This window comes from Aythya marila (assembly GCF_965140915.1).
Source record: "Aythya marila genome assembly, chromosome: 5".
Taxonomy (NCBI): Eukaryota; Metazoa; Chordata; class Aves; order Anseriformes; family Anatidae; genus Aythya; species Aythya marila.
The window spans coordinates 18,665,624-18,678,631 of record NC_139046.1 but is presented as its reverse complement, the minus strand read 5'-3'; the positions used below and the strand labels follow the sequence as shown (position 1 = coordinate 18,678,631).

The 13,008-nt window shown below is 49.3% G+C and overlaps 1 protein-coding gene across 1 annotated transcript; it reads right to left on the bottom strand.

The window, feature by feature from the left end:
* Positions 1 to 3,738: 3,738 nt before the first annotated feature.
* LOC309879217 (prolactin-releasing peptide receptor-like) lies at positions 3,739 to 4,830 on the bottom strand (the record flags this gene model as incomplete). Its single annotated transcript, XM_082762726.1, has 1 exon — positions 3,739 to 4,830. One exon carries the CDS (start codon positions 4,828 to 4,830, stop codon positions 3,739 to 3,741), a length of 1,092 nt encoding a protein of 363 aa, XP_082618852.1.
* Between the last annotated feature and the right edge of the window lie 8,178 nt (positions 4,831 to 13,008).

The window sequence follows — 13,008 nt, the reverse complement described above, 5'->3', positions numbered from 1 at the left end:
ATGAGCTTTGCTGCAAAGGAGTCAGAAAAACCAAGATGAAAAGGCCCATTTGCATTTCTATTTGTGCCGTTTGATGTTGGCTACCAAGTACAACTGGAACAAGCAGCACTTTAAATAATCTAGAAAAAACTATCTAGCATCCTGAGCGCTCGTGGAGTTGGCCTTTGTTTTTTTTGTTTTGTTTTGTTCTGTTTTGTTTTGTTTTGCTGTTGATTCATAGGCAGCTCTGTGCCTGGTAGAGAAAGTGTGATGGCAGCATCACTAAGAGCTCAGGTGAGCAAAGCAGTGCTCCCAGAGAACATGAGCCCAGCAGATAATCCGTCTGTCTGTCCATCCTCCTCCTGGCTGTGTGCTTCTCCTCTCCCAAGGAAACACAACCCACACAGCTGAAATCAGAGCAGCCAAGCAGTTTGAGTGAGCCAAAAGCCCAGGGAGGAAATGTGATTATTGTGAAAAACATTGACTTGTGAGCACTTTGCTGAGTCCCACCTGATTCACCCCTGTCCAAGGCTTCCTCTGAGCCTGTGCTCAGCAGCACGATTTGCACCCAGCTGGGAAACACGAGCGCCGTGTGATGGAAGGGGTGACTTCATCACTTTTGCATACCATTTTTTTTCCTGAATTAATTAAAAGTAGAAGTGCTCATCTCAAGCACAGTGCCTCTGTGAGCACCACGTGCTCTTCAGCAACACGTGGGCAAGCAGGACTTAGTGCACTGGCCCAATTTAGTGCAGAGTTACCAGTGACACCCTTTTTTCCACCAAAACTGCAGGATTCTTAAATGCTTTCAGTAACTCCAGGCTGTTTTAGTGCCTTCCCCAGGTCTCCACCAAAAAGCCAAATAGAGAAAAATCTCCGTACCCATCTCACTGCCCTTAGAAGCTCAGAGCCTTTCTTGGTGCTACTGAGCATAGGAGACTTAAAAGCAATGCTGGCTCCAGGGGAGCTGTCTGGAGTTGGACCTGTTGAATAGGAAACCCCCATAGTTCAGCCCTGAAAACATCCACCTTACATGTACCAGCATAAAAGCTAGCTTTTAAACTTCATTACCCTTTTCTTTGCTAGGTTTTGTGCTGCCTGCTGACATTCTCATCCCAGTACCAGTTTGATTTTTAAGTCCCTGATTGGCAAGTTTATTACATGAGGATATGCCTGGAGACTTGGGGGGTTTGTGCCTTTTCTTGTAATGCTGGGACTTCTCCCAGCATGAAGGGAAGTGGCTCAGAGGCTACCCTTGCCTGTGAGACCAATTATTTTCTATCGCAAAATTTCAGGTGGGTATGGGATATTTGTGGTGCTGTGGTGAGAAATCAAAGTGAGCAAAAACACATCGTGAGTCATTACCTTGTAAATGAAAAAAAAAATGTTAAAAAATAAAAAATAAGTAAAAAATAAATTAAATACAGAGCTGTTTCTTGGCAGAGCTTTCCCAAAACCTCAGGCAGCCCCGGTGCTCTGGTCCTGATCACCAGCTGACCCCCAAGCAGCAGCCAGTGATGGAGGCAGAGAAAAACATGTCCAGATTGATTGGTTTCCTGCAATGTGATCAAGATGCGCTCAAGGAGAGCAACTGCAGGCCTTATTTTGGGGGGATTTAAATCAATACAAACACACAGCCTGAGCTTTTTAAGCCTTTATTAGAGGAAGGGACAAGCAGTGCTCCTGGCTTGCTCTGCTTTGCTCCTCCAGCACGAGCAGTTCTGGCCTCTGCTCCTGAGCACGTAGCCACAGGAAAGCTGCGAGAAGCAAACGGGCTGAGTGGCATTGCGTTTGGTGGGTCCTCGTCTCAGCCAGGTGAACACACGTTGATGTGCTGGGATGGCCATTAGGACCATAAATGTTGCAGCAGGAAGGCGAGCCAACAGCACGTGGTTCCCCCAAATTGTTGGGGTCTGCCAACTTTGTTTGCACTGAAGGAGTGATGGCCAAGGCTACGGAGAGCTTTCATCCAGAGGTGAGGACCTGTCACCTGGGGGCTTTGAAGTCCTATCCCTGGCCATGAAGAGCAGTGGGAGATCCGTGGCTTGGCCCCATGGAGCACAGCAGTGGTTGGTGGCACAAAGGCATTGCCTTAGGTGGTCTGCAGCAGTTGTGACCCTGAAACTCAGCACTCATGGTGAGCATCCCTGGAGGTGTGCAAGGCCAGGTTGGACAAGACCCTGGGCAACCTGATCTAGTGGGTGGCATCCCTGCCATGGCAGGGGGCTGAAACTGGATGGGCTTTGAGGTCCCTTCTAACTAGCCCAATTCTGTGATTGTGTGTGGCTGGTGCCCTTGGGCTGATGTCTCCAAATGATTCTTCATGGGAAATCAAGAGGTTAAAGCTGAGCTGGCCAACAAAGAGATGCTGCCTTCTTGCTGTGCTGCTTGCACAGCACTGGCAGGTGGACCACAGATGTGCCAAGCATCTGGAGACACCAAGAAGAGTCCAGCCTGCCCTTTATCCAGCAGTTTCTGTGTTACAGCAGCCCATCACCAGGATTCGCACCACCACCCAAGGAACATGAACATGGATTTACACGGTCTTAAACTACTCTGAGCAGGGATAAAAACTTCTTCCCCAGCAAGCACACAAACTGACATTGTACTCACCAACCAGCCCATTCCCTTGAGCCCTACCTGTCTATGAAGAACTGCCTGAAGCTTACTGATGTGCCCCGGCTACATCTGCCTTGTTTGGCTGCACACTGATGACTTGAGAAATGGGGACCTCCAAGTGAGGTTACACAGATGACTCCTTCAGAAGGACAAGTACATTATGGAAGTCTTCCCCCCGTTCAAAACAAGCCATCTGCTACAGGTAGCCACATGTACCCATATCCTCGCTGACAGAAGAATGCGTGTTTCTGGCTGTATATTGTCCTTTCACCAATGGACTGCAATTTAAACAAAAGGAAAAAAATGCACAGCTATTTAACTGCTACCTGCGAGAGCTGGTGCTCCTCCAGAGGCAGAAAATGCTATCTGTTGCTTAGGAACAATTTTTATCCCGCAAAATGAAGATGTACAGCCCAAAGACTTGTTTAAATGCACCCAACGTGTATTAAATGCACCCAACACCTTGCTGAGAAGCTGATCCACCCCTGAATACACCATGAGGAGAGGTCTTTGTGCTGGATACAACACCAGCGACCTACTATAGCCAGCTGTGATTGGAGATACAGGGTATAGATGCCATACCCAACTGCACTGCACAACCCAGCACTTCTCCTTCGCACATGGAGCAATGGCAAACATTGAGGCAGACTCTGGATGTGTTGATGCGTAGGCATTTCTGAAAACTGAGGCTTAGAGCACTATATCAGACTGCTTATGTGTCCAGTCATTCACCTGGATATACGTACATTATTCTGTTCCAACAGGCAAGCAACCACTGTTTCATTGACACTTGCTTCTCTCTAGCTGTGCCTGATGGAAACACCTACCCGAGGTCCTGTGTGTCTGCACAAGGGCTAGCAGGCAAGTCCTGCTAAGGACTGCTCCACCTTTGCATGGCTGTGGTGGTTGTTGTTGCACCATTTTGCTTTGCTGCCAAGAAGGAAACATCCTTGAGCTGCTCAGAGGAGCTGCTCCTTGAAGACACCCATCCCATCTGCTGCTTGCCTTGTGCTTGCTCCTTGCCAGGCACAAGAGACCTTCTGGGAACAGCAACAAACCACCACAACCAGCTCCTATGTCCAGCCTAAAGCAAAGTGTACGCCAGATCTGAGAGCAAGTAAGTCTTTTGGGGAACTTCAGCTAAGAGAACCTGGTCTGCAAAGCTATCTTATCCGAGACCCCAGCTGGAGCATCTGCCAGCGTGGAGCAGGTGTTGAATCGCGAGGCCTTGCAGGACACGATGCTGGAGCTCTTCTTCTTGCGGTAGAAGTAGCTGCTGAGGTGGAAGCGGAACTTGTCGTGGAGGGAGGCGTAGATGAAGGGGTTGTAGCAGGCAGAGCTCATGGCGATCAAGTGGCACGACACCTGGATGACGTTCACGTACCTCTTGTCCAAGATGGTGAACTCCTCATCGATGTCTCTGATGAAGTTCACCACCTGGAGGGGCAGCCAGCAGATCGCGAAGCACACCACCGAGACGGTGAGCACGCGGAAGGTTTTCTGCTTGGTTTTGGTCCATTTGTCTTGGCAGGGGTAGGCAGCACCCGGGATGTTCCTCCTCCGCAGGTGGTAGGTAATGGCACAGAAGGAGACTGACACAGCCAACAGTGGGAGCATGTAGGACAGGAGAAGCATCAAGCACGAGTACAGCAGCCTCTCCCTCTCCTCATGCTTCCAAAACTCTTCACAGATGATCATGTCATGGCCAATGGTGTTGAGATCCAAGTACTGGGTGTGCAGGGAGGTGGGGACAGAGGCCATGATGGAGAGCAACCAGATGCAGGCCACAATGCAGATGCAGGACTTGCGGCTGATCCTCCGGCGGATGGGGTACGCCACAACAACATACCGGTCGACAGCAATGGCGGTGAGGGACAGCACCGAGACGAAGACGGTGGCGGCCTGCATCAAGGTGACGAAGTAACACATGAACATCCCAAAGAGCCAGCCCCGCACCTCGAAGGCGTAGGAGACGGTCAGCGGGACGCAGGCCAGGCACATGATGAAGTCAGCTGCGGCCAGGTTCCCTATCAGGAAATTGGTGGTGCAGTGCAGCTTCTTGGTGAGAGCGATGAGGAGGATGAGGAAGAGGTTCCCTGTGCATGCCACGGCCACCAGGGTGGCGTAGAGTGGGATGAAGAGTGGTTTGAGCTCCAGGAGGAGGTCAAGGCCAGTGAAGAGAGGGGCTGAGCCGTTCTGCCAGGAGTCATTCGGGAGCTGGCTGTGAGCCATGCTGCGGTGGGACCAGCTCTGCTTCTCCTCCCTGCCTTGGAGTCGGGCAGAGACCAGAAAATTAGCCCTGAACAGAAAAGAAAAGTGCTGAGGTTCTTATACCCAGAAGAACCAAGGTCTGTCCCCAAGGTCTAGATCCTCTTTTCCAGCCCTCACTAGCAGTGTTGTTTTTTTTAGAGAGTGAACAGGGGCAGACAAATCCAAGCTTTGGTGTGGGGAAAATGGGAACTTGGCTAGGAAGAGGTTAAACAGCGGCTGTGCTTCTGCAGGGAGCAGCCAGCCTGGGGGCAGCGGCTGGGGATGCTGCATGGAAAGTAGCCCGGAGCTGTGCTGACATGCAGTGGGGAAAAAGAGGTGCTCCCGCATTTCTTCTTTCTCTTAGTGATTCACCTGCCAGCCTCCAGCCACCCCGCTCAACAGGAGGGATGTCTCCCACCTCTCCCCCATCCCCTTATCTCCTCCCCACCTCTCCCTCATCCCCTTATCTCATCCCCTTGGGTATTTCCCCCAGGAAAATTGTATATTTCCCCCATCACCTTCCCGTCGCTGCTCTGGCTGAGACGTCTCGCAGCATCCTGCTCACTCCACCCCTGTGCTCAGTCCTCCCTCTCACCCTTTCCCCATCACTTTGGCTAATTACCTATGGCACTTTGTCGTCTCCTTCCCCGGGTTGCTTTCTCCTTGCAGCGACGGCGGCGGGATGGAGCGCGTGGCTGCTGTCCCCAGCAGCCCCAAAAAACTCCTGACGGCAGCACAGTGCAGGGGGAGGCAAATCTATTATAGCAGAAAGTGCAGGAAAATGCAGAATTAACCCCCAGAACCCCACGCTGTCAAATTTACCTTTCTGTTCCCCTCACCAGGACCTGAAAAAATCTCCTTACCCCTTGTGGATGGTGGAAATGGTATTAATTAAATAACCAATCAGAGTTTACTGAGAGGTATTACAGTTTGCTACTTCACGCTGCAAGCCGTTCAGCACTGGGTCTGCACACCCTGCCCTGGAAAACAAAATCTGGATAGAAAGTAGAAGCAAACCTGATGATCGATTGAAAGAATAAAATATTCTTTTTGGTCCCTTAAGGAGGTGGGAGTTGAGTCCGCTCTCGATCCCTGCTCCGGAGCTCACTTACCGCCCGCAATCTGCCTGGGCAGGCACGGGGAGCCCCTCTGGGACCCCACTGTTCCCCAGTTGTCTCAGCCAGGATGGGGCAGAGGGTTTCGTTCAGGGGCTGATGTCTACTGCAAGCCCTCCGTCTGCTGCCATCCCCGATCTCGCCCCTTATTTTCGTGGCGATGCGGTGCCGGAGCAGCGGGATTAAAAGCCGGGGAGGAGCACGGCGTTCCCACCCGCGGGGTGGGTATTCCTGGTACCATGGGGATGGTCTGCTCACCCCCCTGGGCTGTGGGGAGAGGGGGTCGGTCCCATGGGAAGGGGGGAATGGGGTGGGTGGGCACAGGGACCACTCGGAGCTCCCCGACGGACCCCCGGCTGGGGGAGAGGGAGGGAGGGAGGGAGGGAGGGGGGCGAGGAGGGCTGTGGGGTAGGGGTGGGCACCCAGCTGTGGGGTGAGGGGGTCCTGGTGTGGGGTGATGGGCACCCAGCTGTGGGGTGAGGGCAGGGTGAGGTGGGGGCGGTGTTGCCATGGGGTGGTGGGCAGCTAAGTGTGGGATTATGGGCACCCAGTCATGGGTTTATGGACATCTAATTGTGGGTTTATGGACACCGAAGTATGGGATGAGTATGGCCCTGCCATGGGGCAAGGACAGCTGTGGGATGATGAACACCAAATCAAGAGGTAAAAATGACCTAGTCATAGGGCGAGAGCAGCCATGGGGTGATGTGGGGTGATGGCAGCTATGGAGTGAGGGTGGCCCAGTCATGGGTCAGTGGACACCCAACCATGGGGTAAAGATAGCCCAGTCATGGGGCAGGAGGGGCCAAGGACTGAATATGGCCCAGATATGGGGCAAGAACAGCTGTGGGGTAATCACAGTTGGGGTAATAGGCACCCAACCATGGAGAAAGGATGTCCGAGCCCTGGGGTGAAGGCATCCATGGGGTGGGGGTGGCTATGGGGTGATGGCAGCCATGAGGCGATGGATGCCCAGCCACAGGGCAAGGATAACTGTGGGATGATAAACACCCAGCAGCGGGGGCAAGGACAGCCCAACCATGGGCCAAGGGCAGCTGTGGGGTGACAGCAGCCCAGCAATGGGTCAAGGGATGCCCAACTGTGGCACATATGCCAGCAAAGGGTGCAGATACTATAAAATAAAGCAGAATTGCTGCAAGTTTGGGTCATATCAGTCCAAATGGGAGTCAAAGACTGTCAGCATGTGACGATTTTTCTTCCCACTGAAGCACCAACTTTCGCCAGGCACACTTTGAGCCACCTCTCATCACAGAGCCATGGCTGCACACACCAGAAATAGGTGACCTGCACAATCCATGGGCCTTTTACCTTCAAGGTAACTTCAACATCGACATTTTTAAGAACGTGGAGAAAAAGCTTCATCACTAAAATGCCCTTTGCACAAACACTTGAAAAAAGCATCTGCAATGTGCTTTGAGTCATGCAAGAAGCAGGACTGGATTTAGCTTGCTTGACTCTTCTCTCCTGCCTGTGTTTACAAACAATACAAATACCTTTAAAAAAATAAGCCTGAATCTCTTAATCCTTAAAATGAATTAGGCTAGTTTTAAACAGGTATGCTTCTGGGAAATCTGGGCTTTTCCTTCCCTTCTTATTCCGTAGCTTCGCATTAATACCTTGGGGTATTGAGAGAGCAGCCTCTTCTTCCATCTCCTGCTATTCTGGAATTGGGGGATAAGTAGCCACTAAAACACTACTACAGACAAGCTAAGGTTTTTATTAAAGTGATGGAAGTGGTTGCAGCTTTTTTAAGCCATGAACTGCTGTAAACAATCTTCTTTATCTCCTGTTTTGGCCTCTCTGCTTTCTTCTGTGGGGGGAAAAAAAGCTTATTTTATGTTAGACACACTCTGTGAGGGTATGGAATGGCAGGAGGGCATTTCTGTGTTGTATTGATTTCCACCCACATCCATTCACTTTGGGTTTTGTGTCTTGGATTTGAAGAGAGGCGGGTGCATGGCCTCAGGATATCATCCAGCCACAATAAATTGGTATTTAAAAAATAAAAATTTGGGACTAAAGGCAAGCATTATCCACATGGCTGGAATCACAACCATTACTCCTCTCCTAAATCCAGTCTATGCCTATGCAATTTGCTGTATAGAGCGCAGCTCAGGTTGGAGGTGTGGACACAGCTTTGAAGCAGGGTTGAAGCTATTTTAATGAGATTTCCCTTTTTGTCACTGATTTTACCTTCCTTTGGCAGGTTTGAGGCAGCACGGGTGAGCCCTGTGCTCAGATATTGAGATTAAACCCAGGGGAGCTGCAGGGGAGCCAGGGCTGAGGCTTCAGCTGTGGCAAAATCAGGCAAAGGTGCTGGGGCAGATGGAACCAATTCCCCAGGTAGATATAAAAAGGTCACAGCAGAGGTGGGTTTGTTTGATTTTATTTTTTTTGAGTTAATTAGCCAAGTTAAATGCATTCTTTTTGTTGTTCTGTTGTGGCAGGGTTTGGTGGAGCTGAAATGATTTGCTAAACTTAGAAATTAGCAGTGAAAGGGCTTTAAAAATGAAAATTAGAGTAAGACCAAAATTAAAAATGGGGATGTTCTGGGTTTTTTTGTTTGTTTTTTTTTTTTTTTTTTGGGGGGGGGGGGGGAGGGGAAATGTTAGAGGAGCTGTGGTTGGTGATGAGAGGGTTTTCATAGCCCTGGTGTTGTGCAAAGGGGTTTTTGAGCTGCTAGAAGAGGTCAATGAAGCTGCTCCTACAGAGCACAGAAGCAAGGAGAGATCACACAAAAATGTGAGTACTCACAAAACCCCCAAAATTCACAAAAACCCCCATTTTATTCCCACTAGGAGCTATCTGCAGCCATGCACTTTGTAGCTCTCTCCCTGCTTGTCAAACTTCAGCTGCAGTGCTGGAGGAGGTTCAGGGAGTGGGTGTGGGGATATCCTGCTGTAAGGAAAGCCTAAAATAAAAGGAGAAATAAGCTTAAAATAGGAGGAAAAATATATGGCAGGAATCAAGCTCTGAGCTCGTAGCCTTCATGAAGCCCAGCTTCCTTGCTTAAGGCTGGCAAGGGAGGTGCTCAACAGATTTAAGCTGTTGAAGGAGTGGAGGATCAAAGAGCAAGGCTTAAACTTCTGCTGCCCCTTCTTTCTGCTTTCTTCCCAGCTTTATGTTGGCAATGCCTTTGAAATCTGTTTATTTCTCTGCAAGAAAGGGGTTTTGCACTTGGATTTTCATTTTGGAAATGATTCCCAGATAATTTCATCTTGGTGAAACGATGTGTGGGTAAAGATCTTACAAACAGGGGCTGGGGAGAAATTAGCCTTAATGGGTATTTATTACCACACTGTAGTTACATCATGCAATTAAAAGGAGAGGGACTGGGTATTGCTTCAGTATCAATTTCAGTTGTGGGATCAAGTTCACAACTAAAGATGTCTAAAAAGACTTGATAGCTGCTGAGAGGCAAACAACGGTGTCGATGTCCTCTGACTGCAGTGATTACCGTGTATCCCTTGTCTTATGCAATAGTGTTATGACAAGCTCAGTGGTAATGAGCTGAAATTAAGCCTGGGGAGAGCAGGGCTGCTGACCCGGAGGGCCGGCTGGTGCTCGGATGGGCCTGGTGGTGGCCACATGCTTTGGTTCCTTGCTACGCAGGGGGAGCCTGCGGTGATGCAGCTGCCAAAAAACTTCTTCCTGGCCCAAAAGTGCCCCAAAATCACTTGAGAGGCTGCTTGTTACCCTGGCAATGGCCTTTCTGCTGCTGGCTGGCTTCAGGAGCGAATTTGGGTTGGTCCTTCACTTGGAGGACTTGGCAAATCTGAGTGGCTTGGGGATTTACCTGGGGAATGGCAGGAGGAGATGGCCAAGGGGATTTGTGTTTGTGCTCTGGGGGAGGATGGAGTTAAACTCTATTTTCAGCTGGATGGTGAAGAGCTTCATCTCAGAGCATCCCACATTGGACAAAAACAAAGCTAAAAACATTGGGAAGTGCAGGGGAAAAAAGCTGCAAAAAAGCCCACGTGGCTGAGTTCACAGCGGGTGTCCAGCACTTCCAATCACTTACTGCAGGACAGGGGATTGTGAAAAGCATGAACCTCCATAAGGAGCTGATGTGGGCTTTTATATTTGCTCTACACATCCCTGCAGCCCTGTCCCTGGCTGGGTGAGCACGTGAAGGCTCAGGAGAAGGAGCAAACACCATCTGTGCCACTTCTTTGCTCTGCTGACCCTGAACAAGGGCAACCAGCACCCAGAAACCATCCTGGCTTTGCAGGTTTTGTTCCGGGGCGGGGGGGGGGGGGGGGGAAGAAGGAAGGAAAACCAAATCTTTGTTTCTCTTCAAAGTCAGAAGTGCCAATCCCTGTGTGCCCCATGGTAAGGGAGCGTAGCATAGCAGGGCTGCTTGTTATTTAACCTGCTGGGGATCTGGGTGCCAGCCCCAAAGCAGGTCGCTTCCCAGCAGCTCCCTCATCTTCAGAAGTTTCTGATTCCCCATGAACGATCTCTTCATCTCCATGGTTTAGTGAAATGAGGAGAAATTAAAAATAATAATCATTATCGGATGGAAATGTCTGGTTGGTAACATGAATGGAAATTCTCAGAGTGGTCCTAGAAGTTGCTCCGCAAAAAGATGACTTTGGGCAGGAGAAGGCTGTTAATTTGTCTCGATCTGATGAATGTGGGTTGGTGTTATTAAAACTGGCCGAGAGCTGACTTTAAAGGAGAGCACTCATCTCCACCAAATAACCAGCAGGAAGAAAATAATCTTTGTTTCCATATTGCAGACTGGCCAAGAGCTGCTGTTAATTTTAAACAGCAGAACAATCTGATAAAGAAAGCAGAAGGCTCTTAAAAGATCATTTTAGATGAGAGATGTGGCTTGAAAATGACAGCAAAATAATAAATTTTTGCTGGCTGGGCTGGAACTAGCCCACCTCAGGCCAGCCGAGGCTTCACCCCAGTCTGGGCAGCAAAGCACTTCCCCCTGCACAGCCTCATCCTGGGGAAGTCTTTTCTGACCTAATCCTCATCCTTTCAAAGGGGCTAGAGGAGGGATTGCTTATTCCAGAGCTTGTATTGCCCCATGCCAGGAATTTTTTGGCCCTGAGTGGGTACAGGAAGCCAGACAGGTGGATTTTAAGATGATTTCAGGAGCTCCATCCTGCCCTGCTCATTCCTTGTCTGCCGTCTGGCTATGCTGCTTGAGGCACCTTGCAATGGCATCCCAGTGCCCATTCTACCCTGCACGGGTGATGATCAGGGATTTGAGTTTGTGGTTTCCGACCCCGTTTTTAAATGCTGGGGTCATCTTTTAGAAACAGCTGTGGGTTGTGGGAGCTGGTGGTGCTCAGCATCTCCCCAGAGGGACCACACAAAGCCACTTTGGGGCACATCCACCTTGGCCACCTGTCTACGAAGCAGCAGTCACAGCATGGTCCTTCCTCCCGTGGCAGGCTGCAGGCTCTCTCAGCTCAAAATCCTAGACAGCCTGTCGATTACAGAGGAGCAGCATATTCTTAGCATCATTACGCGGCGCTGCCAGCTCATGCTCTGGATTGATTTCCTCCGTTTAAGCACACCGTGAGCTACTCCTTTTCCCCGTATTGGTGGGTGGGAGTTCTCAGGAAGAGCAGCTGCAGGAGGATCAGGCTGCCAGCAGCTTCCCATCCCCAATTTCTTGTAGATGCTGGTGAACCCTGGCCTTGGTGATATGCTGAATTTGTGCGTGGGCTTGTGCTCGATAGGTGTGTGTAACAAATGTTTACAGCAAATTATATTCCACAGAGATGCTAATCAGCCTCAGCCATTGCCTGTTTATTTTATTATTTTTTTTTTTGTCACTCACTGTGTTAGGTGCTGCTTTTTACAAAAAGATGCTTTAAGAAACTTGGTTTTCAGCCTCCTTCCTTCTTCCTGCACGCTGCCCATTGTGCTTCTTTAGCTTGTCTGTTGTTTTGGTTGGTGATATTAAGCAGAAATGGTTCTCGCTCTGCTCTGACAAACTGCAGTCATATTGTCTTAGATTCCCCTTTTTTAACTTTACTCTGCCCCATCTTGAGAACAAATTACTGGCAGCTGGATGATGATGATGTGTTACAATGCTGGTGTGATCCATACCTCTGGAAGGCTTCAGGGGGTATGGAGAGGCTGTTTCATGCTGAGATAAGGGAGAATTGTCATTAAAAGGCACAGAGCTGGGGAGCTAACACTGCACTTGTGATCACTGGTTTCCCACACACTAAAATATCACCCTCCCTATTTGATAGTACCTCTCTGCTGATAAGTCACAGCCTGAACACACTGCTTTCAGACAGTGCTGCTGTGGGCCTGCCCATGCCTACTGATGGTTTTTCTCCATTGCTGCGCTGTTATCAGCAGCTTGTCTTTTGTTGTTGTTATTTAGATTGGCACATCTCCCAGCATGTAAATTATTGCCACTGGTAGGAAGGCTGGTGTTGCTGTATAAGCCAAAAATTTAAAAAAAAAAATCCCTAGTGGAAATGTTGTTTATATCAGCAAGGGTTTATTTGAGTGAGAGCTAAACAGTCTTCTTTTCCTACAATAACACATAACAGCTTCACATAATGTCCTTTCTAGTTAAACCACGTGTAGCATCACCTGAGTGCAACACTACCCGCACACATCCTGACTGTCATTTACTCTCAGTTTAAGCTGCTTATTTTTTTCCAAAAGTATTAAAATATGAGTTCCTGTTACTCTTATGATGACTTTAAGTATGGAGCAAGCCCAAGCCTGATTTCCTGTAGCTCATTGTGTCCGAAGGGTGGACCACATGAAAGCTCCCAGCGTGTTTGTCCGAATACCTGTAATATGGTGCCTTCAGTGGCTGTCTTCTCTCCCCTTGAGCAACACAGGATTATGCTACTCAAGTGGTGTATTTATATGTAATAAAAGTATAGGTAGTTTAAAACTAGATACTTGGTGTACTTGGAGCATTTTTAAACCCTTTTGGCTCTTAAGCTGATAGATGGGTTCTTTTAGTCCTGCTGTTTACACACCAATTGAGTTAGACCGAGTCAGACAGCCTTCAGAGCAAGCTGCCAAT